This window comes from Prionailurus bengalensis, chromosome D2 (assembly GCF_016509475.1).
Source record: "Prionailurus bengalensis isolate Pbe53 chromosome D2, Fcat_Pben_1.1_paternal_pri, whole genome shotgun sequence".
NCBI lineage: Eukaryota > Metazoa > Chordata > Mammalia > Carnivora > Felidae > Prionailurus > Prionailurus bengalensis.
Window position 1 is genome coordinate 29,375,221 of NC_057351.1, and position 25,895 is coordinate 29,401,115.

Here is a 25,895-nt window from a genome sequence, read left to right on the forward strand (position 1 = left end):
AAAAGGAAACTGAGGCTCAAAGAGGCTCTATAGAGCAAGGCTTACTCTAGGCCACATGTTTTATAAGGATGGAACCAGGGAAAGTAGCCAAAGTCTGTCTGATTCCAATAAAGCCCATATTCCAACAAGTACTTGAAAGAAGGTACACAAAATATAAAGAATAAAATACACTGGATAAGAGTTGGTTTTTAACTTTAAGCATGGGTAAGATTGTTCATGAAAAGTCTGAAGAACAAAAGGACAACGGGTTTCTCTTTGGAATCCTCCAAGTTGTAGGCTCAGGGGGACACACCTACAGCCTGGGGACAGAGGCACATAAGTGTGGAGCTCCAAGGAGACCTAGATTTTAGAATTTCAGTTGAGACTCTCCTTGGAGGTCTAAAAAGAGTAGGTTAAGGAATGATAGAATTTGGCGATTGAGGACTCATATCTAATCTTCTGGTAGCCATTTAAGATATTTGAATGTCCAGGGAATTTGATAGCATGATAGCTTCAGGAAGATTTCGGGTCTGAATGGTTTTAGTCTTTTTGACTTGGAGTAAATTGTACTGGCTCAAAGCTTCAGAGGAGGAGGTCAGGAACAAGAGCACCTGGGACCAGAGAGGTTGAGTTCTTACCTCAGTTTTGTATACATTTGGAGCCAATCTACAATTTACATGTTTCTGTATTAAATAGTAGTTGTCCCTCCCTCTAATGACATGATTCCCCTCCTCTGCCCCACCCCCACGTAAAGGATTTACTTTGGATTCTGAGACCCTGTGGCCAAATAAGGGTGGGGTTTTTGTTGGGGATTGGAGTAAAAACTTTAGAATAGAAAAGACGTCTGTATCTGGTGGATTGAATTGGAAAAGGAACTTTCCAAGTCTCTGCAATGGCTTCTATTTGGCCCAGGTGTGGAAGAACCATAATTCATTCTGGCACCAAGGTAGGACCAACGGGGACCAGTGGGGACCAGTGGGGACACGTGCAAACTCAGTCCCTTAGACCCCACCCTCTCCTGCCTTTCTCTGAACTTTGGACATCTCACAGGGTGGCTGTAGGCAAACTGGAGAAACAGGATAGAGGCAATGCTCAAATATTAGGGCTACAACACTTGGTGGCTAGGTGTCCTTTTTTTTATGCCTAAAAAAGGAAAGCTAGACAATTTTTACTGTCATAGCAAAATAAGGTAACTATTTTGCAGGTCTACTTTGAAGGAGGATTTTTTTGTGTATGTGTGTTAAATGTTTATTTTCGCTTTGGTGAATGACTGGTTAATCTTTCCTTTTGATTTAAATTTGGGTTTGTTCACAAGCAGTTGTGCAGAGCAGGGGCTGACCTCCATGCTTCTGTGGGAATGTAGGAGGTAAAATACAGTATCCAGCATGATTGCATCATCTGAAAGTCAACATTAATGGAACCACCAGTGGGCCTCCTGAATTTTTTCTCCAAACACTTAATTTTTAGGTTGAGAACATAAGTCCTGAGGGTGTTGCTTCTGATTAGGTATAAGCACTTTGTGGGATGCTCCTTTTCTTCTGCGTGTTATTTTTTTTAATTTTTATTTTTTCCTCAAAGGGGATAAAGGTTATCTTGGTTGGGGGGAAAAGGTGGAAAAAATCGTAGAAATTACAATGGGGCTATATTCCATAAACATACACACTATATTTGTGAAATTTAAATTTCATTTCCCTAAGTTTATTAGGGAAAAAAAAGCTTTAAAAGACTCCTGGGATGGGGGGGAGGGCGGGCGGTAAAACGAAACAAAACAAAAACAAAAGGCAGGTTGAAGCACTGATCTACCTATAGTAAAGGTCAGAGTCTTGTGGACCATGTCTCTGTACATGCTTTGAAAGATGTTTTCATGTCATCTGAGCACCAGTTTCTTGATACAGCATGTATGGAATACAGCATGTATGGAATGTGAGTGTTGGGAGAGGCTACAGTCAGATTCTGTCCAAAGGGCATAGTCATTTCAGAATCAAATACCACTTTGCTCAATGCCATTTGAGCTCATTCAGGAATGGGTGTAAGAGTATCACTATGATAGGAATGTGGAGAAATAAGAGAACAGAGGGGGCTCAGCAACTCTTGGGCTCAGATCTGATCTAAGGTGTTCAACATTCCTGTTGGTTTGGGATGGGTGAGAGGGGCCCAGAGCAACTTCTATTCTTGTGACTCGTATAGCGCCCAAAGGAGAAAGCTGTGAGACTTTGAATTACTCACTGTCCCTTAAATGGTAGCCTTGGGTGGTAGAGGAGGAAGAGACAAAACACAAGTGGGCAGGTGGCATGAGTTTGGGTCCCCAGAGTGCATATAGAAAGTTAGGGAATAAAACAGCCATCATTTCAGTATTCACTCCCTTTGGAGAGTTGGCTTCTCATTAGAGAAGGTAGATGTTAACAAATGTTTTGAGGCACAAAATGGATATTTGGGAATTCACTGTGCCTAAGTAGATTAAATGTCAAGGAAGTCTTCATTAAAAAAGAAAAATTCAGGTGCGCCTGGGTGACTCAGTCAGCTAAGCGTGCGACTCTTGTTTCTGCTCAAGTCACTATCTCATAGTTCCTGGATTAGAGCCATGCAATGAGCTCCGCACTGGAGCCTCCTTGGGATTTTCTCTCTCTCTCTCTCTCTCTCTCTCTCTCTCTCTCTCTCTCTCCCCCTCTCCCTCTCCCCCTCCCTCTCTTTGCCCCTCTCCTGCTCACTCTCTCTTAAAATAAAAATACGTAAACTTAAAAGAAAAATTCATAATGTAGTTACTGGAGCCTGTTGCACCAGCAGTCTCTGTTGGCGCACTCAGTGGTATGATGAAATCAGTTCCTTCCAGCTCTGGGATTGTGTGCCTTTCTTCCTAACACCCTCTCGGGTGTCATGCTGATAATTTACAGTCCACCATGGTGGAGGTGTGCACACCATGAAAATTGGCCCACACTGCAAAAGTGTTTCCTCCCTCTTATTTCCCAATCTGATTGTCAAACATTTACCAGTATTTTACTGAGTACAGTTTCTATACGACACAAGTAGACAATTGTGCATAGCCTTCCTGAAATATTTTTTTTATATTTTATTTTTTTTCATCAATCTCTCCATGGAACGTGGGGCTCGAACTCAGAACCCTGAGACTGAGTCGCACACTCTAATCACTGAGCGAGCCAGGTATTCCTGAAATATTTTAATATATAAACTTACTATATATTTATGTATATATAAAATACATATATACTCCACACCCTTTCTTTATGCTTTAATTTGTAATTTGACACTACATAAACTTTGAGCTTTTTTCACTTACTGTATGCTAGAAATCTTTTCATAGGAAGCTTAATCAATTTTGGTTTACATTTAGTTATTTATTTTTTATGTTTATTTTTTAGAGAGAGAGACACACACACAGTGGGAGTGGGGGAGGGGCAGAGAGAGAGGGAGACACAAAATCCGAAGCAGGCTCCAGGCTCCAAGCTGAGAGCATAGAGCCTGATGCAGGTCTCAAACCCACGAAACATGAGATCATGACCTGAGCTGAAGTTCAACCACTTAACCAACTGGGACACCCAAGTGCCCCCATTTTGGTTTAAATTTAAGGGAAATATATTTTAATGTTTATTTATTTTTGAGAGAGAGAGATCACCTGCGCTTGCACATGAGTAGGGTAGGGGCACACAGAGGGCGACGGAGGATCCAAAGCTGGCCCTGAGCTGACAGCAGACAGCCCGATGTTGGTTTTGATCCCAGGAACTGTCAGATCATGACCTGAGCCAGTCAGATGCTTAAGTGACTGAGCAACTCAGGTGCCCCTAAAGGAAATAAATTTTAAAAATCAAAACTCTATTTAATTAGGACTTTTTTTTTTTTAATATTTATTTTTGAGAGAGAAAGGCAGTGTGAGTGGGGAAGGGGTAGAGAAAGAGAAAGAAAGAGACAGAATGCAAGCAGGGGAGGGGCAGAGAGAGAGGTAGATACAGAATCCGAAACAGGCTCCAGGTTCTAAGCTGTCAGCACAGAGCCTGATACGGGGCTCTAACCCATGAACCATGAGATCATGACCTGAGCTGAAGTCTGACACTCAACTGAGCCACCCAGGTGCCCCACCCACTTTTTTTTTGTTTTAAAAAATAAAAGCATTATGTGTACAGGTTCTATATCCTCTTATTTGTTTGGTTGGGTTTTTTCTTTTTTTTTTCTTTTTTTTTTTTTTTAACATTTATTTATTTTTGAGACAGATAGAGACAGAACATGAGCAGGGGAGGGTCAGAGAGAGAGGGAGACACAGAATCCGAAACAGGCTCCAGGCTCTGAGCCGTCAGCCCAGAGCCCGATGCGGGGCTCGAACTCACGGACCTCGAGATCATGACCTGAGCCGAAGTTGGACGCCCAACCGACTGAGCCACCCAGGCGCCCCTGGTTGGGTTTTTTCAACTGTCTGGTATATCCTGGACATTTTTGCCTATTAACAATGGAATTTTTTTTTTAAGATTCTTTTTTTTTTTTTTTTAATTTTTTTCATTGTTCATTTTTGAAAGAGTGAGAGAGAAAGAATGAGTGAAGGAGAGGCAGAGAGAGGGAAACATAGAATCCAAAGCAGGCTCCAGGCTGTCAGTTCAGAGCCCAACTCAGGCTTGAACCCATGAATCATGAGATTCACTTGAGTTGAAGTCAGACGCTTAACTGACTGAGCCACCCAGTCGCTCCTTAATTAAAGACCATTGCTGTCTTAAAAAAAAAGTCCACTATCTCAGATTAATTTTTAATTAATCTTATTGAAATGTAATAAGGATACAGAAAATGTATGTGTATATATGTGTGTATCATATATTTTGACAAACTGAACATAACCTGTGTAACTTGTGTACCCTGACCAAGAAATTAGAAGGGCGCCTGGGTGGCTCAGTCGGTTAAGCGGCCGACTTCGGCTCAGGTCATGATCTCACGGTCCGTGAGTTCGAGCCCCGCGTCAGGCTCTGTGCTGACGACTCAGAGCCTGGAGCCTGTTTCAGATTCTGTGTCTCCCTCTCTCTGACCCTCCCCTGTTCATGCTGTCTCTCCCTGTCTCAAAAATAAATAAAACGTTAAAAAAAAATTTTTTTTAAGAAATTAGAATTTATTTCTACTAAGATTGTTTAGTGTTTAATTACACAATTGGATAATGCTTCAATATTTTATATTTTGAATGTAACTATAACTATCCTGAACATTGATTCCATTTTTCAGCCAATACTCCTTGTTCATCTGTGGAGTTGGGTATATCATCTTCATTAAAGAGGAAGTCTCCTAAGTTTTGATACTTAACATTTTTTTCTCCCTGAGGCATTGAGTAGAATGTGCAGAGCCATATTAAAGATTAGGAGGTGGAGCTTGTCTTTGCATTTGCCCCTCACAGCAGGAGGAAATGCCCTTAGTGTCTGAATTCCTGTGCTATAATTTTGGCTGAGCTGTTTCATGGTTTTAAAAAATTGAGATTGGGGTGCCTGGGTGGCTCAGTCAGTTAAGCGTTTGGTTATTGATTTTAGCTCAGGTCCTGATGTCATGGGTTCATGAGTTCAAGCCCCATGTCGGGCTCTGCTGGTGGTGCAGAGCCTGCTTGGGATTCTCTATCCCTCTGTTCTTCCCCTGCTCTCGCTGTCTCTCTAAATAAATAAATAAATAAATAAATAAATAAATAAATAAACTTAACAAATTTAAACGTTTATTCATTTATTTTGAGAGAGAGCATGAGCACGAACCCCGCTTTGGGTAAGCCCTGCTTCTCTCTCTCTCTCCCTCCCTCCCTTTGTGCCGCTCGCTCGCTTGAACCCTCTTCTCTCTCTGAAAAGAAAATTAAATTAGATTAAAAAATTAAAAATTTTAAGAAGATAAAATATTTTTTAAAAATAAATTATGGAACTTAGGGTAAACAGTGATTGCTTAGTGGGAAAAAGTTTCTCTTAGTGTTGATGAAAATGTTCTGGAATTAGACACGATTGTTGCATAACATTGTAAATATGCTAAAAAAAACCCACTGAATTGTAGGATTTTAAGTGGTAAAATAACTAATTTTGTAAGAGTAATATGTTACGGCAATAACAATAACCGAAAACCAAAAATAATTCAAATGTCCATGTATAGTAGAATCAATACATTGTAGTCATTGTTTGACTGTCCAACAATAAGAATTAATGGACTTCAAGTATACTTAACAAGATGGATGAATCACAAATACGATTTTGAGTGAAAGGAAGTCAGTTATTTAAAGTTTGGAAGTAAGTAAAAGAAATCTATGATAGATGTCAAAGCAATGGTTACCCTCAGGCAGTGAAATGATGACCAGATGGGAGTCTCTTGGCCTGGAATCTGGGCACATAGATGTTCGTTTTGTGAAAATTCAATTAGTTATGTACTTATGATTTGCACATTTTTCTGCGTGTATTTTGTATTTCAAACAATAGATATTGCCCATTGAATGGTACCAACATAAAAATATTTAAAAATTAATTTGGAAAAACAATTAAGTATACCAAAATATTAATACACGTGGGTTCTGATAGTTTGTACTTCGGTCTTTTTCTTTTTTCCTACACACCCATTATTGCTATTTTCTTGAACACATAAAAAAAGCAAAAATATTTTTTCAGGGCTTTACATTTAGTTTCTATTAAACTGTAAATTTCCCATGGCTCTTACTCGCATGTTTGCATAGATAATATGAGATATCTCTGTGTTCATTTTGTAGGCAAATTTTGACAACAAACCAGTAAATGGCCCCAAGTCAGAATCCATGGAATACAGTAAATGCCATGGGGACCAACAGAAATTGGAATTAAACCCACCTCCCCTTGAAAATGTAACTAAAAATGAAGAAAGTATGACAGGTATTGAAGTGGAGAAGTGGACGCAAAATAAGAAATCACATTTAACCGATCATGTCAAAGGAGAATTTAAGGCAATTGTGACTGAAGCTGAAAAATTGAAAAACTCTGAAGATGACAAGAAGAAAGTCCTACTCACCGAGTTACCAGAACCTCAGAAATTGTTTGCACAAACTGTAAGAAATGGCATTAAAAATGTACACTATTTACCAACCGAGACCAACGTGTGTTTTAAAAAATTCAGTATTGAAGAATTTGGCAAGGCATTTGAAAACAACTCCTATAAATTCCTGAAAGACACTGCCAACCATAATGCCATGAGCTCCATTGCCACTAATGCGAGCTGTGATCATCTCAAGGGGAGAAGTAATGTTTCAGTCTTCCAGAAGCCCAGCTTTAACTGCAAGTCTATCCCAGATCCAGCAAATTTCAACCTAAATAGTCATACTAGTACACACAATGAAAGTGATCAACCCAAATCTCTAGAAAATATACCAAGTAAAGAATCAAAAGATGGATCTCCAGTTCAACCAAGTCTTCTGTCCCTGATGAAAGATAGGAGATTAACATTGGAGCAAGTGGTGGCCATAGAAGCTCTGACCCAATTATCAGAAGCTCCATCAGAAAATTCTTCACCATCAAAGTCTGAGAAGGATGAAGAAACAGAGCACAGAACAGCAAGTTTGCTTAATAGCTGTAAAGCTATCCTTTATTCGGTAAAAAAAGACCTTCAAGACCCAACCTTACAAGGGGAGCCAGAAAGCCTTCATCACTATCCATCTTTGGAAAAGCAAAGTCCATGCAGCACGGTGGTATTTAATGGCCAAAATATTTCCAAGTCACACAACAACTCAGCTGCTAACCAAACATCTACAAAGTCACAGGAATATTCAAAAGTCACAAATTCAGGATCTCTTTTCATACCAAATCCAAATTCGTCTAAAATTGACACCAATAAAAATGTTGCTCAAGCTAGAATTACCCTTGAGGGTTCTAAGAATTTGCATCAGTTGCCACCAACAAGTGATAAATTGGGGTATTGTAACCAGTCACTGGCCAGCAGTAAACAGATAGACTCAAAAGATGATCCATCGTGTCAAGATACAGTTCATAGTAAAATAGAGGAAGATGTTGCAACACAGTTAACACAACTTGCATCAATAATTAAATTCAATTATATAAAACAAGAGGACAAAAAGGCTGAAAGTACACCAACAAATCTTGTTGCATATAATGTGCAGCAAAAATGCAGTCAGGAGAAAATCACAGTACAACAGAAACCACCTTCCAGTGTACAAAACAATCATAGCTCATCATTAACAAAGCACAAGAACACGACACAGAAAAAGACAAAATCTACCCCATCAAGAGATCGGCGGAAAAAGAAGCCTGTAGTCCTAACTGGTCAAGATAATGACCAGAAAAAGAGGGAACAGCTGTCATATGAGTACAGTAAGTTACATGACATTTGGATAGCATCTAAATTTCAAAGATTTGGTCAATTTGGTCCACATGATTTTCCCATTCTGTTAGGAAAAATTCCTCCCCTAACCAAAGTATGGAAACCACTGACTCAAACGACTTCAGCATTAGAACACAAAAAATTATTTCCTCCACTCACTCAGATAAAATTTGAGCGATATTATCCCGAATTAGCACAGGAAAAAACCATGAAGGTTGAACCTTTGGATTCTCTCCCATTATTCCAGTTAAAAACAGAATCCAATGGGCAGGCGTTTACAGAAAAAGTTTATAATTCTCAGGTACAGCCATCCGTGAATGTCAATCAGAAAGCTCATCCTTTACTCCAGGCCTCCTCTCCAACTAACCAGTGTGCTAATGTAATGGCTGGCGAAGACCAAACACAATTCCAGCAGGATGTTAAAGACCAAGTCATGCATCAGAGACTGCCGACATTGCCTGGTATCTCTCATGAGACCCCCCTACCAGACCCAGCACAAATTCTCAGGAATGTAAATGTAGTGTGTTCAGGTGGAATTACAGTGGTTTCTACCAAAAGTGAAGAGGATGTCTGTTCATCCAGTGTTGGAGCATCAGAATTTTCCCCAGTAGACAGTGCACAGAAAAGTTTTAATGATTATGCCATGAACTTCTTTACCAATCCTACAAAAAACCTGGTGTCCACAACGAAAGATTCTGATTTGCCAACCTGCAACTGTCTTGGTAAGTGTGGGGCCGAGTGTGTTATGTGTTTCTTCTTTGTTTACTTCCGTTTATTGCCTCCTCATGACCAAATCAAATTTTGGGTTGTCTTTCATATGTGGCATTTTTGCCCCATTCATGTTCTAGCTGAAATGGACTAAATCTATGCCGATTTTTCTGTGGGACCTTTACTGATTATGCTCAAATAATTGGGAAGTTTAATGCATAATTTGGAAACTTTCTTAAGTGGAAAATTTGCTGATTTCTCTTGGCCAAATTTTATTGTGAATATGATAGGAATGAATTCCTTTAATACTTTATTATAGTTTATTCTTACTATATGGAAAAGAATTTCAACCTGTAAGCATTTTGTTTCAAAAATATTTTTTTATTGTGAAATATAAAACCTACACACAGAGAACATAAAATATATGTGCAACTTCACAAATAACTATACAAAGTATGTGTGATTGCCACCCCATTAAAGAACTGGACCTGGTTTATTTCTTTTTCAATGCTTAGTGCTCTTCTGCTCTGCAATACAAAGGATGTCCTTATATATGAAACAAATCCATAATCTTAGCTGCTGAAGAATTTGAAAACCTTTTGAAATTCTAAAATATTAAGTTGTTGTATAATATTGTTTTCCTGTTTAAAAAACAAATAGGCATGTGTAAATAGCTGAGCTGGGAAGTGATTTCTAACTAATACATATTTTGTGTCTTAGGAGTCATTGAAAGAGATCATTCAGGAACTAATAATTAGAATTTTTATCAGCCCTGAGAAAATCTTGCAGGACTAAAGATTCTTAGGCAGGCCTTATGAGAAATTTGCTCAGTATTTAAAACATACAAAAGCTTAATTTGAACCCTGTACTAATTAGTCATTGTTTATGGCCAGATTTCATGTAAGAGCTTTTGTAAAAGAAGAATTAATTTACTCTAATGTAGCTGTAATAGAGAGATTAAATAGATTGGGTCATTCAAGTTTGTTACACTACTTGATGCCCTCATTATTTCAGCTTTTATACAGCTTATGAGGACAAAATTTGTGAAATAACCTGTTCTGAACTCAAATAGGTTTGATTATTAAAAGTCTTTAAAAAAAAAAAAAGTCTTAAAATATAGCCCCAAATCAGAAGATTTAAGATTTGCCTTGAACAAGGGAAGTTTTTTTTTGTCAGAAGTAGGTGGTTGGTTAGTACATTCCAGAAGGGGTAAAGGATTGTTTGGAAGGATAAACTATATCATTCTGATTTTTTTCAAAACCACAGTAGAAAAATTAGTGAAGTATATAGCCATGACTATTTGCTCTTGATTTTCTAAAGTACATTTGACATTCTGAAGTCAATCCTTCTATTTCTCCGCTCATCATTCAACACCACTTAGACAGCCTGCCATGTGCCAGGTACCAAGGATAAGCTCTTCTTGGAAGGATCTCATAATCTGAAAAGGGGTGACAATGCTGAGTGGGGTCGAAACAGGAGAATGAATGAGAGGTTCTTGGACCAAGTACAGAAGAGTGTAATAATGATGATTCCCATTCCAGATCTTTCACTGCCAAGTCTGATACAGTACAATGGCCCTGACTTGTTATATTCACAACATCCCTACAAAGGGAAGGCTTATTGGGGCGCCTGGGTGTTGCAGTCGGTTAAGCGTCCGACTTCAGCCAGGTCACGATCTCGCGGTCCGGGAGTTCGAGCCCCGCGTCAGGCTCTGGGCTGATGGCTCAGAGCCTGGAGCCTGTTTCCGATTCTGTGTCTCCCTCTCTCTCTGCCCCTCCCCCGTTCATGCTCTGTCTCTCTCTGTCCCAAAAATAAATAAACGTTGAAAAAAATAATTAAAAAAAAAAAGGGAAGGCTTATTAACTCCAGTTTACAAATGAGGAAACTAAGTCACAGGGAAGTTCACAGCTAGTGAATGACTAAACTGGATTTCAAAGACAGTCACAACTTGAGAGCCTACCTTCCTCTTGTTTCAAAAATCTGAAGTAAAAAAGGGACGGTAATTTTTTTAATATCATTAGAAATGGAAAAAAAATCTGTAATTTAAAATGCCATTAAAATTTATATTTTAGTCTAATTTTACTGAGCTAGTATAATTTTACTGTGTGCATAATTTCAGTAGGATGATTGTCTAGTTTCAAAACTCTTTCCGTAGAGATAGTAACTAGTCACAGGGTAAGAGTTGAGACACAACTAAGCATTTAAAGTTTATTGAACATCGGCAGTACACCCGTAATTGTTTTATACATCGTCACTTACATGTGTTCCTATAATCATTACCTGCAAGATTACTGTGCTCATTGTGTAGAAATGGGAAGTGATGAAAAAACAAAAAGCAGACTCACTCAGAAATCATCCCAAGTGGGATGATCGTATCTAAGAGTAAAAGATTTCGATGCAGGTATTGTGTTCTAGCAAAGTAAGAGTAATTAACCTCTTAATCACGCCTCCTCAAATTGAGCACTATTGGCATTTTAGATAGGATAATTCTTTTTTTTTTTAATTTTTAAATTTACATCCAAGTTAGTTAGCATATAGTGCAACAATGACTTCAGGAGTAGATTCCTTAATGCCCCTTACCCATTTCACCCATCCCCCACCCACAACCCCTCCAGCAACCCTCTGTTTGTTCTCCATATTTAAGAGTCTTATGTTTTGTCCCCCTCCCTGTTTTTATATATTCTTTTTGCTTCCCTTACCTTATGTTCATCTGTTTTGCATCTTAAAGTCCTCATATGAGTGAAGTCATATATTTTTCTTTCTCTGCCTGACTCATTTTTCTTAGCATAATACCCTCTACTTCCATCCACATAGTTGCAAATGGCAAGATTTCATTCTTTTTGATTGCTGAGTAATACTCCATCGTATATATATACCACATCTTCTTTATCCATTCACCTATCAATGGACATTTGGGCTCTTTCCATACTTTGGCTATTGTTGATAGTGCTGCAATAAACATTGGGGTGCATGTGTCCCTTCGAAACAGCATACCTGTGTCCCTTGGATAAATACCTAGTAGTGCAATGGCTGGGTTGTAGAGTAGTTCTATGTTTAAGTTTTTGAGGAAAGGATATTCTTTATTGTAGGGGAACTGTCCCCTGCAACCTAGCCTGTTTAGTGGCATCCATGGCCTTGTAATACACACACACACACACACACACACACACACACACACACACACACCCCTGCCCAGTTGTCACAACCAAGAAGGTTGGACAAATTTTCTACTCAAGAAAAATCACCCCTGGTTAAGAACCACTGCTTTAGATCATCAGTAATAACTTAAAATCTGTTCAATGTATCTTAGGAAGCCACAAAAGTAATCTTATGTTGTATCCGATGTCCAATCATAATGACCTTTCAGTCAGTATAGATGCACCACAGCCAGAAATGCATTCCTGAGCGATTCCAGCTAGACATGATTCTGAGAGGCCAAGTTAAACATACTGTTTTTATGAAATATATAATTCACACCCATAAAATTTCAGGTAGGACAGAAATATGATGCAAATGTCTTCTTACAGTATAATATTCTAACGATAAATCCTCAGAGTTTTTCTATATGAATTAACATTATTACTGATTTCAATTTTGGTTACAGTTTTAGAAAATTTGGATCTTTTAAAATATACTTAAAAATACTCTATAGGGGCGCCTGGGTGGCTCAGTCGGTTAAGCGGCCGACTTCGGCTCAGGTCATGATCTCACGGTCCGTGAGTTCGAGCCCCGCGTCGGGCTCTGTGCTGACCGCTCAGAGCCTGGAGCCTGCTTCAGATTCTGTGTCTCCCTCTCTCTCTGATCCTCCCCCGTTCATGCTCTCTCTCTGTCTCAAAAATAAATAAACGTTTAAAAAAATTAAAAAAAAATACTCTATATACTATATTTTTGCAACTTGCTTTTAAAAATATGAAATCTCAGGGTTTTCATTGCTTAAATATTATTGTTTTGGTAGTTTTTTTTTATTTTTCCACTATATAAACATCCCACAATTTATTCAACCTATCATTTAATGACATGCTAAATGTGCTTTTCTCTTTTGATATTACAAATAATTGTGACAAGGAACATTCCTGCGTACATTTGCATTATAAATATATAATTAGGCAAGTGTATAGTATAATAAATTCTTAGCAGTACAGTTGCAGGGCTCGATTTTAATAGGATTGTAAGGCCAGGGTTTTAAGATGTATTGCTCTCATAACTTTTAATTGTGTACCTCAATTATTAATAGATTCCTTTTAAAGCAGGAGGTAGGAAAATAAATATGACCCACATCTTAAAATATTTTTCTCCTTTGATTCTTAGAGGAAGAATGAAATAGTTAGGAGCTGAAAGAAAGAAACAAGTGAAATTCTAGGGCTTATTGTCCTAGACATTAATTATTAAATCTTTCCAAAAGCTTGTCAAGATTCATTGTTCTGAATTCGAAAACAAATAATAAAACTATATCCTCCTTGCCCCTATGCAATTCTGTAAAGCTTTGGGTCTAATAATCTTATTCCTTCCACAGATCGAGTTATACAAAAAGACAAAGGCCCATATTATACACACCTTGGGGCAGGACCAAGTGTTGCTGCTATCAGGGAAATCATGGAGAATAGGTGAGGAAATATCCTTCCCTGTTAAAATCCTTCATTACTGTGGACCTGACTCAATGCAGAGAAATTTTCTCTGGAACAAATGAGAAGTATATATATACCTTCAGGAGTGGAAGTTGGATGTTTCTTAGGGCCCAGGCAAAGAATAGTGTCCTGGTGTCCCTGCTGAGTCACTCATCACATGAGCCTTGGGGCCCTCAACAAGACACTCACAGAGCAAGGCTGTCTTTGTTAAATTCAGAAATACTTATTTTTATATTACTGTATAATCGTAGCGATAGTTCAGATTACCTCCATCAACACTGCATTCACATTCCTTATGCTTATCTTGGAGCCAGTCCATTTTTTAAAGGAGTGATCTTTAAGGATAAGTAAGCAGAATGGGATAACAAAAATATTGGCCACACAAAAATACATTTTTAACAAATGTAAATTATGAGGAGTGTTTGATTTCTGTACTTCTTTAAAGCTGTATCTTATGTACATTAAGATGTCAAAAGTGTATATCGCAATTAATTGCAATTATTTTCCCTTCACTGTGTTTTGTACTCAGGTATGGTCAAAAAGGAAACGCAATAAGGATAGAAATTGTAGTGTACACGGGAAAAGAAGGAAAAAGCTCTCACGGGTGTCCAATTGCTAAGTGGGTAAGTATTTTGTGCTTACACATTTTTCAAAACTAGATTTATTCCACATATAAAACCAATCAATTTATTTTCCATGAATATGTGGACTAGAAAAGTATCCACCCTTATTATTCCCTGGGAAATAATCAGGTAGCTTTTTATCTTAGCCTGGACTTTTTATGTTAAATGAACAAAAGTTCCCAGTTATTACTTAGTGATCTTCAGCTCCCCAAGGTCACCACTTTTGTCAGTGTCTTATGTACTTTTAGAGATCTTTTAATGAATTTATAGTTAGGTAACATAAGTAAATGGTACTAAATTATACATACTGCTTTATATCTGTTATCTGTTTCTGTATTGAAATTATTTCCAAGCCATTATCCATAGGACCACCTTAATGAGGATCATATAATTTTGAAAGCAAAACTAAATTTTTTTACAACATACTCCCAAAATTGTACCCATGACTACTTTCGTTTTCTAAACATGCAGAACTCTAAGAAGAACTGAATTCAACTTCTTTGGGAAGTTCTCAACTGTAAAACAAGTTCCTAGCCAAATATATATATTCAGTAGGACATTCACACCCACAAGGATATTAACCAGTTTATTTGGAATTTTTGACCATAGAATCATTAAAAAAATTTTTTTATGTTTATTTATTTTTGAGACAGAGAGACAGAGCATGTCTGGGGGGGGGGGGGGGGGGAACAGAGAGAGAGAGAGAGAGGGAGACACAGAATCCAAAGCAGGTTCCAGGCTCTGAGCTGTCAGCACAGAGCCCGACACGGGGCTCCAACCCACGAACTATGAGATCATGACCTGAACTGAAGTCAGACGCCCAACCAAGTGAGCCACCCAGGCGCCCCAATCGTAGAATCATTTTAGATCCCTGTGCCATCATTTGTTAATAATGATGACGATGTTGTTAAAAAAAAAAATTGATGTTGGTACTAATGGTAATAAAATAATAACAACTACCTTTTATTACACATCAGGTACTATGTTAAAAACTTGAATCCTCACAAAAGGACTCTGTTATGATTTTGAATAAGGTCAAAGTCAGTAACTTCATACCCCTTTTGGAGAAATTAAAGACATTAAATACAAAATAAAAGTAGGATTAAACCCAGGTATTCCTAAAGCAAGACAATTGCCACACCCATAGCTGCTCTAGTAGTAGAGTATTTGTCTTGGTTACTTTTAAACCTTTGGAAGCAATTAAAAGCACAAGAGCTGCACACTCTAGAATACTTTGTTTCTTTCTTTTTTTTTTTTTAGTGTTTATTTTTGAGAGAGAGAGTGGGGGAAGGGCAGAGAGGCAGGATGACAGATGATCTGAATAGGCTCTGTGCTTAGAGCATAGAACCCGACAAAGGGCTCAAACTCATGAACTGTGAGATAACGACCTGAGCTTCCTTTAGACACTTACTCAATTGAGCTACCCAGGGGCCTCCAAAATACTGTTTCTTCAATCTATGTGGAGTTCCTAGTCTTGTCAAAATACAGATAAACTCAAAGATCTAGAATTTACCTTGTTTAGTTATCTTACAGTAAAGTCCCCAAATGCTTAGATGTACATACATATCAAGGTTATTCTTGTGTCTAACGCTATCCAGATGATGATATAATCATTTTAGCACGCCAGAAGGGCCCTCCCAGACAATAACACCACATAAAGGTAACTACTATTTTGACCTTTATCTCTTTAAAGGTCTTTTTGATGAACTCCATATACCCAGACTCATATAGTGTGTGCTCTTTTGTGTCTTTCTCCTTTCACTCAACATTTATAGAACATGAGTTTATTTAATGACTGGGGCTCCAACAGCCACTTTTGAAGCACAGATTGACTTTCTAGTGTGAAGAAAGATAGGAGCATGAGTTCCTGATGATACCAGGAGCGCTGCCAAACTAACTTCAGTCTTTCTTAAATCTGAATTTTTAAAAAATGTTTATTTTTGAGAGAAGGAGAGAGAGAGAGGGAGAAAACATGAACAGCGGGGAGGGACAGAGAGAGGGAGACAGAGGATCCAAAGGGGGCTTTGCTCTATGAGCGCTGGGCCGGATGCGGGTCTTGAATTCATGAATTATGAGACCATGACCTGAGCTGAAATCAAGAGTCGGCCCCTTAACCAACTGAGCCACCCAGGTGCCCCTTAAATCTGAATTTCTTTAACATGAGAGAGAATTTTTTTTAACACGTTAAAAACGTGTTGTTTGGGGGTTTTCTGTTATGTGAGATAGAATCAAGTTCCAAGATAACTTGCCTTCAATTTGTTACAATGTGGGTGAGTTTTAGAAGAGAAAAGAAACAGTTTCAGAAGGAGAAAAATAAGTGAAGAAACTGTGCTTCTTGAATACTTTCTATTGTCAGCCCCTGGGCTAGATATTAGGGATGCAAACATGAATTAAGATCTACCGGTCATTTTGTAGATGGGAACAAACTGGCCAGGGTTCTTCCAGCCATCACAGAGTTTCAGACTAGGCTTGCTAACTACATGTTTGCTGGGCCACCGCACCTCTCAAGAACTAAATAAAATCTCCTTAAAATGCTCCCCAACTAGTTTTGAACGACTGTTTCCTCATTCATGGATCAACCTCTTGTCCTAGCCAAGCACTGATTTTCAGACTGTGTCAATTCAGCTGTGAAAGTACATCCTTTCTTCAGTCCCCATGTAACACCCATATGAGTCAATCTCTATGTGTAACAGTTTTGGTGAAGATATATCTAAACAGTAGCCAAAGTGATGTTTATTTTTATGTTTTAATCACTCTTGAAAAATACAGGCGATGCAAAACATTTTAAAGTAGGAAACAATATACAGATTGCCAATTTTTCTATTGGATTATTAGTCTTCTATTGATTTTATGGGAGCCCCTTTGAAAAATTGACATTTGTCATAAAGGTTGCAGATGTATTTCCACTGCTTGTTGTTATTTTTAACGTTCAGAATTTTTAAATCAAATTTTAAATTTTGAACAAAATTTTGGAGATGAAAAAAATTTTAAGGTAAATACCTTTCATCTGTTCTTTGACTTTAGTGTATTGTGTCTTAATTAGAAAAATCTTTACCACTTCTAGCTTACAAGCTGATAAATCTTTCTGTCGTATTTTAATGATTTGATTTTTCTGTATTATTTTATCCATTTTTTGCATGTAGGTTGTTAATAACAGCTTATATTTTTTCAGATGACTGTGCAGACATCCAACACCACTTATTTAATTGTCCATATTTTCTCCACTGATTTGTATTTGTTTATACTACTAGATTTTCTGTTGTTATCTCATTGCTATGGGTCTCCCAGATAAGCATCAAATTACTCTTACAATATATTTATGCTATATATTTGTATATACTATGTATTTGTATATTATATACTATATATTTGTATATATACACAAATATATATACTTTACATTATATTTTAATATCTGGTAGAGGTAATTCCTTCTAATTTTCAGAAATCTCTTGACTATTCCTGTCTTGTTTATTTTTCCCCTAAGTTAATAATCAGTTTGTCTAGTTGCAAAACTAAAGTCCTATTGGTGTTATTGTAACCATACCGCACAGAGAATTTGGAGAATATACTTAGTCTTTCTGTCCTACACAGGAGACCTTTCCACTGGCTAGGGTATTCTTTTGGCCTTCAGAGGTGCTTTAATTTTTTTTCAAAGATTTAATTTTAAGTAAACTCTACACCCAACACATAGAGAGTCCCCAAAGCCCCGAGATCAAGAATCACATACTCCACTGACAGAGCCAGCAAGGTACCCCTCCTTCAGAGGTGTCTTAAAGTTTACTTCCCAGAGTTTATATATTTCTTCTTTTTTCTTTTTCTTTTGTTTCTTATTTTTCAGTTTATTTTGCTTGTGATCTCAGATGTGCAATCATGTAGTCTGTAGTGACAAATTTATATTTTTTCAAATTTTATACAATTTCTTTCACTTCATACAATTATTCAAACAGACTAACTCCAGTTTTATATTGCTTTAAATATGGCCTCCTTATCTTGTTTCTCTCTTTAGTGAGAACTTTCCAGGGCTTTCTCATGAACGGGTCATCAGGGAAGGCCTCTCTGGGGAGGGAACATTTAAGCTGAGAACTGAGAGACAAAAAGGAGCCAAGTATGTAAAGAATACTCCCAAGAATGCAGGGAAGAACATTCCTAAGCAGAGAAAACAGCAAAAAAAAAAAAAAAAAAAAAAAAAAAAGGTGACAGAAAAGAGTATATTCGTTAATAACCTCAGAGGAGTCTAGTCACTGAAGAAGTAGAGAATGGAACCGTGTGAGGGTAAAAAGGTTAGGCAGAAGCCAGGGCATGAATGGTTTTATAGACCATAGTGGGCAATTTGGGTCTTAGTCCATGAACAACATGAAGTCTTTGAGGTATTTTAATTAGGGATATGTTATCTACCTGGTTTATGTTTTATAAAGAGCATTCTAAGGAATTAATTGGCAAATCTGTATTATCTGCTGCTGCTTACCAAGTACTCCAAAATTTAGTAGCTTTGAACAAGGAACTTTTATTATCTCATAGAGCTCTTGTGGATCAAGAATCTGAGGGTAGGGGTGCCGGCTGGCTCAGTCAGCAGAGCATTTGACTCAGTCTCAGGGTCATGAGTTCAAGCCCCATGTTCAGCATGGAGCCTACTTAAAAAAAATTTTTTTTAAAAGAATTTGAGAGTAGCTTAGCAGAGTGCTTCCGGAAGAGGGTCTCTCATGAGGTTGAAGTCATCTGCAAATTTGGAGAGTACAGAGTGGAGCTGGAAGGTTTACTTCCCAGGTCATTTGCAGGAGATTCATTGATGGTTGTTTGCTAGAGGCCTTGCTTTCTTATCATAGGACTTAGGTGTTTTCCCATGCCCTGCCATGGCCATAGTAAGTCAATCAAAAGATAACAAGGAAACAGCTAGAATGTCTTTGGGGGGGGGGGGGGTGGCGGGGGGAAGCACAAGCAAGGGAGGAACAGAGAGGGGAGGTGCAAGAGAGAGAGAATCCCAAGCAGGCTCTGAGCTGACAGTGCAGAGCTCGATTGTGGGTCTCAGTCTCTTGTACAGTGAGATCTTGACCTGAGTTGAAATCAAGAGTTGGATACTTAACTGACTGAGTCACACAGATGTCCCAACAGTGTCTTTTAGGGTGTTAGCCTTGGAAGTTGCTACACAAGTGAACCCTATTCAGTGTAGGAAGGTTCTGTGCAAGTGTGTAAATACTAGGTGGTGGCAGTCATTGGAGATGTCTTGGAGATGACTACAGCAATATTCTATATCTCTTCTTCACTAAAAATATCATGTTAAAGACACTATATTGGCCTTGTAAAATATATCTATCTCAGCCTTATCCAATATAGTTAATATTTAATATAATCTAACATAGTCCTGTATTTTTGTAAGGAGGAAAAGAAGTCCTTTGTGAACTTTATTAACAAAATAATGCTGTTAAGTATTAACGTTGTTCATTATGGAATATATCAACAGAAAAGTTCATAAAATATAAAGTACAGTTTACCTATAATTGTAAAGAAAACATTGATAAAGCAACTACCCAGGTCAGAATATTCTTTGATTCCTGGAAGCCCAAGAACTTCCCATCCTGACTTTTGTGGTAATAATTTTCTTGCTTTTCCTGCCCTCCCCCTACTCACATATTACTCACATGTTGTTTGGCTTCATTATTTTGAATCTTGCCCTTACATAGTACCTTGCACACTTGCTGAAACAAATAGCAGAGACTGGGTCCCAATACTTGGTATTGACAATTGACATGGGTTCATTAAATCTATATCTGTTACATATTTCTGAATTCTTTACTTTCTTGCCTATTTAGTAGCAAAGGGTAAAAATATCCTTAGGACATGGCAGCTGGCTCTCCCTAGAGTGAGTCATCCAAAAGAAAGCAAGGTAGTTGGGTTAAGTGGTGGGATTCTAGATGATCCTTCCTTCCTACCTTCCATACCTTCTCTTAAGCAATAATAATTACACTGACAGAATTTAGTGTATACCTCTTTTTTTTTTTTTTTAATGAAGACAAAAATGAAATCTACCATTCAAAGATTTTGGTAGCATCATTCTGTTGCTATTATTGATTTAAGTCTTCAGGGGTTCTTAGGGACAAAAAAGAGTAGTTAGCATTTTCCATGAAGCAGCTATAGTAAAATTACTTTTTTATTTTCCCTTTTGCAATACTTATCTCAGAATAAAAGAACATTTCAATACATCGTGATACATATCTGGCACTTTTCACAAATACAAAAGCAATCCAGAGATAAGGAATGAAGTAAAGCACGGTTGCTAAGCAACTTAATGAAAATTTGGTGTCTACTAATGAGAAGTCAAAAGTGTAATCTTGATAACAAAACCAAGAATTGATTTTGTATATCTGTGAAAAAGAAAAGCTAGGTCTCGTAAAAGCTTGTATGTCCTAGAGAAATCAAAATATTAATCAAACTTTATTTTTTGCAACCTTTCCAAATTATCTAATTTAATATATTCATATGTTCATTGCTAGTGCCCAAAGCACTGCCCAGCACATAGTCAACACTGAAAAATTTTTGTTGAGTGAATGAACATAGAGCTTAAATAAGTCTTATAGAATATTGAATATTTTGAATTTGAATTGGTATCTTGGAACAGTATTGCCGTGGTGTTCATTATTAGCTCTTTTCTGAGGCATGCAGAACTTGGAGTATGAGAATTAACAGTCTGATAAAATTGTCTATCTCAAATTTGAACTTTGATATGGGTCAAATAAAAAATTGAGAGAATTAGGTCTCCATAGTCTACATCCTTTTTTAGGACTTTAGAGCAGATTATTTTGAATGGCACTAGCATTACTGAGTCTTACAGGGATGCTTTATGCAGGAATGAAGTAAAGGGATGGGGTAGAGGAAGACCAATCATTTTAAATGAAAGAATTCAGTAAACAGTTAACTAGTGGTTTGCATTGTTCCATTTTTACTCTTCGTCCTGTACGGTGTACATTTATTGTGTATTTGATATTCAACTTTAACCTAAATCAGACATTGTGATTTTTTATGTAAATCTTTTCACTCTATTTTTCCATGTACGTTTGTTCATAGTGGTTGAACTCTATCCTGTTTTTATTGTGCTGCACTTGGCCTCCTTTTCTTGAAGGAGAGACTTATTGGTCCTCTTTTTAATGGTCACACAGAAAAATCCTAGCAGCAAATTCTAACCAGGCAGGACAGGTTTTTGAGCCTTTCTGACATTGTTGTGCCCTTGCTCTTAACACTTTTCTTTGCCAGGTAGTCATTAACCCTCCCCCATAATTGTTAGCCTTTCGCAGATGTTTCTGACTCTGTTCTCTGCTGTCATGTCACTGTGAGTCTTGTCAAGGACTAGTTATCTTGTTACTCTGTAGATTTTGGTGGAAAGGATGGAGTCTCTTGGATACAGTAGGCTCTGTTAACTCCCTATACTACTAACTCCATGAGCGCTTGCGCGTGTGCACGCACACGCTCTTAAGCCTCTGAGGTGGTGGGAGGAGTAGGGACAAGAATTCAAACAGTACGCTGCCCAGATGGCTCCAGTGCCTGATCAGTTCACGGCAGGAATCAGTTTATGGATTCTCCTCTATAGGATTGTTTTGTGGTCAGTAGAGCAGGTGTGGCAGTAAATATATACAAGTGAATATTTTATTGCCTGCTCTGGTCTGAGGTGAGCAGAGTTTTAGGGTAAGAAGAAAACCAAGTATCCACAAGTTTTCAAACCATGTTGTCTGGATTTATATATGTATATAACCTTTGAATGCTTTCCTTTCCCTGTTTGGTTCCTTTGTTCCAAGGTTCTGTCCTCGATGTCTTTGGGCTGTATCATGTTGCTGCATATTTCTGTCCCCAAATCAGGCACTTCTCTGAAATATTACTATGGTGTGTAATAAAGGGAGTATAATGTCCTGGGCTACTTGTTTGGTTTCTGTGATACCTTGATAATGTGAGAAGAATATTTATGCTTCCTTATTCAAAATTAGGCAGAAGCCAAGAAGTTGATGCTAACTCTCAGCTAATGTTGAACAGACATTTTTCACTGTCCTTGCCTTTTTTTGTTATAAAACATATTTTTCTTGAATTAAGACCACCATTAGAACTACTTTTATAGAGTTCGTTTATTAAGGAAACTTATTATTCAGGTATAATATACACAAACGAAATTACACAAGTCTTCATATATAGCGCAGTTAAGCTTTACAAAGTGAACACTCCCATGTAACCACCAGCTAGATCAAGAGGAACACACCCAATTATTACCAACACCCTAGAAGTCTCTCGCATGTACCCAGTCATTATCCCCAAAGGCTGAAGCTTATTCTATTATCATACATAGGTACTTTTAAATTGTCTTTACCAAAGGGTTGTGTTGTTTTTTGTTTGATTGTTTGTATTTATTGGTTTTTTTGGTTGGTCACCATTATTTTGTGCTGAAAATATTGCTCAATTTTTTCTCCCCTGTGACTATTAATAAACTCAAAAATGATCTCACCTTGGTAATAGACTCCGTACATGATGCAGATATTACTCCTAGCTGTGATTCTAAACTAGTCCTTCTGTGGGCCCCAGGTCTTCAGTGGAGCTGGTGCAGAACCCTAATCACCTAACATCTTTACAACTGAGATTGTATTAGAAGGACTATTCTATTTGTTGTTGGTTTTTTTTTCCTTAAGAAAAGTAATGTAGTCCTATATTTATGCAACTATTAAATTAAAATTCAAAACTAAATCAAGGTCAAGTATCCAAACTGAAACTTGGGGTGCTTGGGTGGCTCAGTCGGTTAAGCGTCCGACTTCAGCCAGGTCACGATCTCGCAGTCCGTGAGTTCGAGCCCCGCGTCGGGCTCTGGGCTGATGGCTCGGAGCCTGGAGCCTGTTTCCGATTCTGTGTCTCCCTCTCTCTCTGCCCCTCCCCTGTTCATGCTCTGTGTCTCTCTGTCCCCCCAAAAATAAATAAACGTTGAAAAAAAATTTTTTAAAAAAACTGAAACTTAAAACCCTATATAAAATTAAAATTAAGTTTTAAGTCACTTGGCCTTTTGGCTAAGATCAAGTATAGTATCTGTACCTATATTAAATGGGGTTTGGAGCAAGGAGATGGAATAGGAGCTTGCACCATCCACTCCACACATTGACCTGGTATTGAAGTACTTACAGGAACCATACTTTAAAAAAAAATTTTTTTTTAATATTTACTTATTTTGGGGAGAGCCAAGTGGAAGGGGGGGCAGAGAGAGAGAGAAACACAGGATCCAAAGTGGGCTCTGTGCTGACAGGCTGACAGCAGTGAGCCCGATGTGGGGCTCGAACCCACAAAACACGAGATCATGACCTGAGCCGAAGTTGGACACTCAACTGAATGAGCTACCCAGGTGCCCCCTCCCCTTTTATTTTAATTCCAGGTATAGTTGACATACAACGTTATATTAATTTGAGGTATACAATGCAGTGGTTCAAACATTCTGTACACTAGTCACTGCTCATCAAGTTAAGTATACTCTTAATCCCCTTCACCTGTTTCACTCATTCCCTGCCTACCTCCCCTCTGGTTAATATTAGTTCTCTATAAATAAGCGTCTAGTTTGGGGGTTGTCTCCATTTTTTTTCTTTGTTTTGTTTCTTAAATTCCATGTATGAGTGAAATCATAAAAGTATTTGTCTTTCTCTGACTGACATATTTCACTTAGCATTATACTCTCTAGCTCCATCCCTGTTATTGCAAATGGCAAGATTTAGTAATTTTTTTTAAAATTTTTTAATGTTTGTTTATTTTTGAGAGAGAGAGAGAGACAGAGTGTGAGTGGGGGAGGGGCAGAGAGAGAGGGAGACACAGAATCCAAAGCAGGCTCCAGGCTCTGAGCTGCCAGCACAGAGTCCGATGTGGGGCTCAAACTCACAGAATGCTAGATCATGACCTGAGATGAAGTTGGATGCTTACCTGAATGATCCACCCAGGTGCCCCAGTTTTTGTGTTTTTTCTTTTTTAAGTTTTATTTATTTAAGTAATCTCTACACCCAATGTGGGGCCCAAACCCATGACCCCAAAGTTAAGAGTCACATACATACTCTTCCAACTGAGCCAGCCAAGCATCCCTTATTCTATTTTTTTAATGGTTGAATAATATTCCTCATCTTTTACACATCTGCTTTATCCATTCAATGGACATGTGGGGTGCTTTCATACTTTGGCTATTGTAAATAATGCTGCAATTAGGATAGGGCTGCACATATCTTTTTGAATTAGTGTTTTCGTATTCTTGGGGTAAATACTCAATAGTAGTATTACTGGATCACATGGTAATTCTATTTTTAATTTTTTGAGGCCCCTCCATCCTGTTTTCCACAGTGGCTGCACTGTGTTCCCACCAACAGTGCATGAGGGTTTATTTTTCTCCACCTCCTTGCCAATACATATTATTTCTTGTGTTTTTGATTTTAGCCATTCTGACAGGGGTGAGGTGATATACGGTTCTGGTTTTGATTTGTATTTCCCTCATGATGAGTGATGTTGAGCATCTTTTCATGTGTTTGTTGGCCTCTCTATGTCTTTGGAGAAATGTCTGTTCATTTCTTCTGGTTTGGGGATGTTGAGTTGTATCATTTCTTTGTATATCTTGGATACTAACCCTATATTGAATATGTCATTTGCAAATATCTTCTCCCATTCAGTAGGTTGTCTTTTACTTTCGTTGATTGTTTCCTTTGCGTAAAAATTGATTACTTTCAAATTTAAAAATCGATCTTAAATTTATTTTCTGAGATTTTAACAACCCTGGGCATACCCAAACTAAGTTTGGATGTTAAAACATTCAATTAAAAATGTTCGACACCTACTGAAGCATGTTGGGCAGAGAAGTGACAGGGTTAATATTATTACGGCAAAAACTTTCTAAATTTCAAGAAAGGTTGATTAAATAAGCATGGGATTGGGGTGCCTGAGTGGCTCAGTCCGTTGAGTGATGCTTGATTTTGACTCAGGTCATGATCTTGAGGTTTGTGGGATCGAGCCTCTGGTTTAGCTCTGCCCTGACAGCATAGAGCCTGTTTGGAATTCTCTCCCTTTTGTTGCCCATGTCTCTCTCAAAATAAATAAACATGTTTTAAAAAATAAGCATGGGATTGTTTTGGAGCAGAATCTTCTCAAGGGCATTTACTCTTAGTTGCATGCTGAAATGGAATTCTTCATGTATAGTTTGGATCCAATATTAGAAATTATAAAGAAAGCATCTGAGGGGCGCCTGGGTGGCTTGGTCGGTAAAGCGTCCGACTTCGGCTCAGGTCATGATCTCACAGTCCGTGAGTTCGAGCCCCACGTTGGGCTCTGTGGTGACCACTCGGAGCCTGGAGCCTGTTTCGGATTCTGTGTCTCCCTCTCTGCTCCTCCCCTGTTCATGCTCTGTCTCTCTCTGTCTCAAAAATAAATAAACGTTAAAAAAAAAAATTAAAAAAAAAAAAGAAAGCATCTGAGAACTTGCTTAATATTTAAAGATGCTAAGATAAATAAATAAATAAACTCTTACAAATTCTTTGCTTAAAATACCCCAGGGGCACCTGGGTGGCTCAGTGAGTTAAGCGTCTGACTTCGGGTCAGGTCATGATCTCATGGCTGGTGAGTTCAAGCCCCGTGTAGGGCTCTGTGATGACAGCTCAGAGCCTGGAGCCTG

At 38.0% G+C, this 25,895-nt stretch overlaps 1 protein-coding gene and 1 pseudogene across 3 annotated transcripts in view; both read left to right on the plus strand.

Moving 5' to 3' along the window:
* Positions 1–25,895, plus strand: part of TET1 (tet methylcytosine dioxygenase 1) — a 129,106-nt gene that overhangs the window by 61,882 nt on the left and 41,329 nt on the right. For all 3 annotated transcript variants that reach the window (XM_043596489.1, XM_043596488.1, XM_043596490.1), the window contains exons 3-5: positions 6,689–9,008; positions 13,508–13,598; positions 14,149–14,242. In XM_043596489.1, the coding sequence (XP_043452424.1) occupies positions 6,689–9,008; positions 13,508–13,598; positions 14,149–14,242 (2,505 nt within the window). The remainder of the gene's footprint in view (positions 1–6,688; positions 9,009–13,507; positions 13,599–14,148; positions 14,243–25,895) is intronic.
* LOC122493647 lies at positions 23,254–23,402 on the plus strand (annotated as a pseudogene).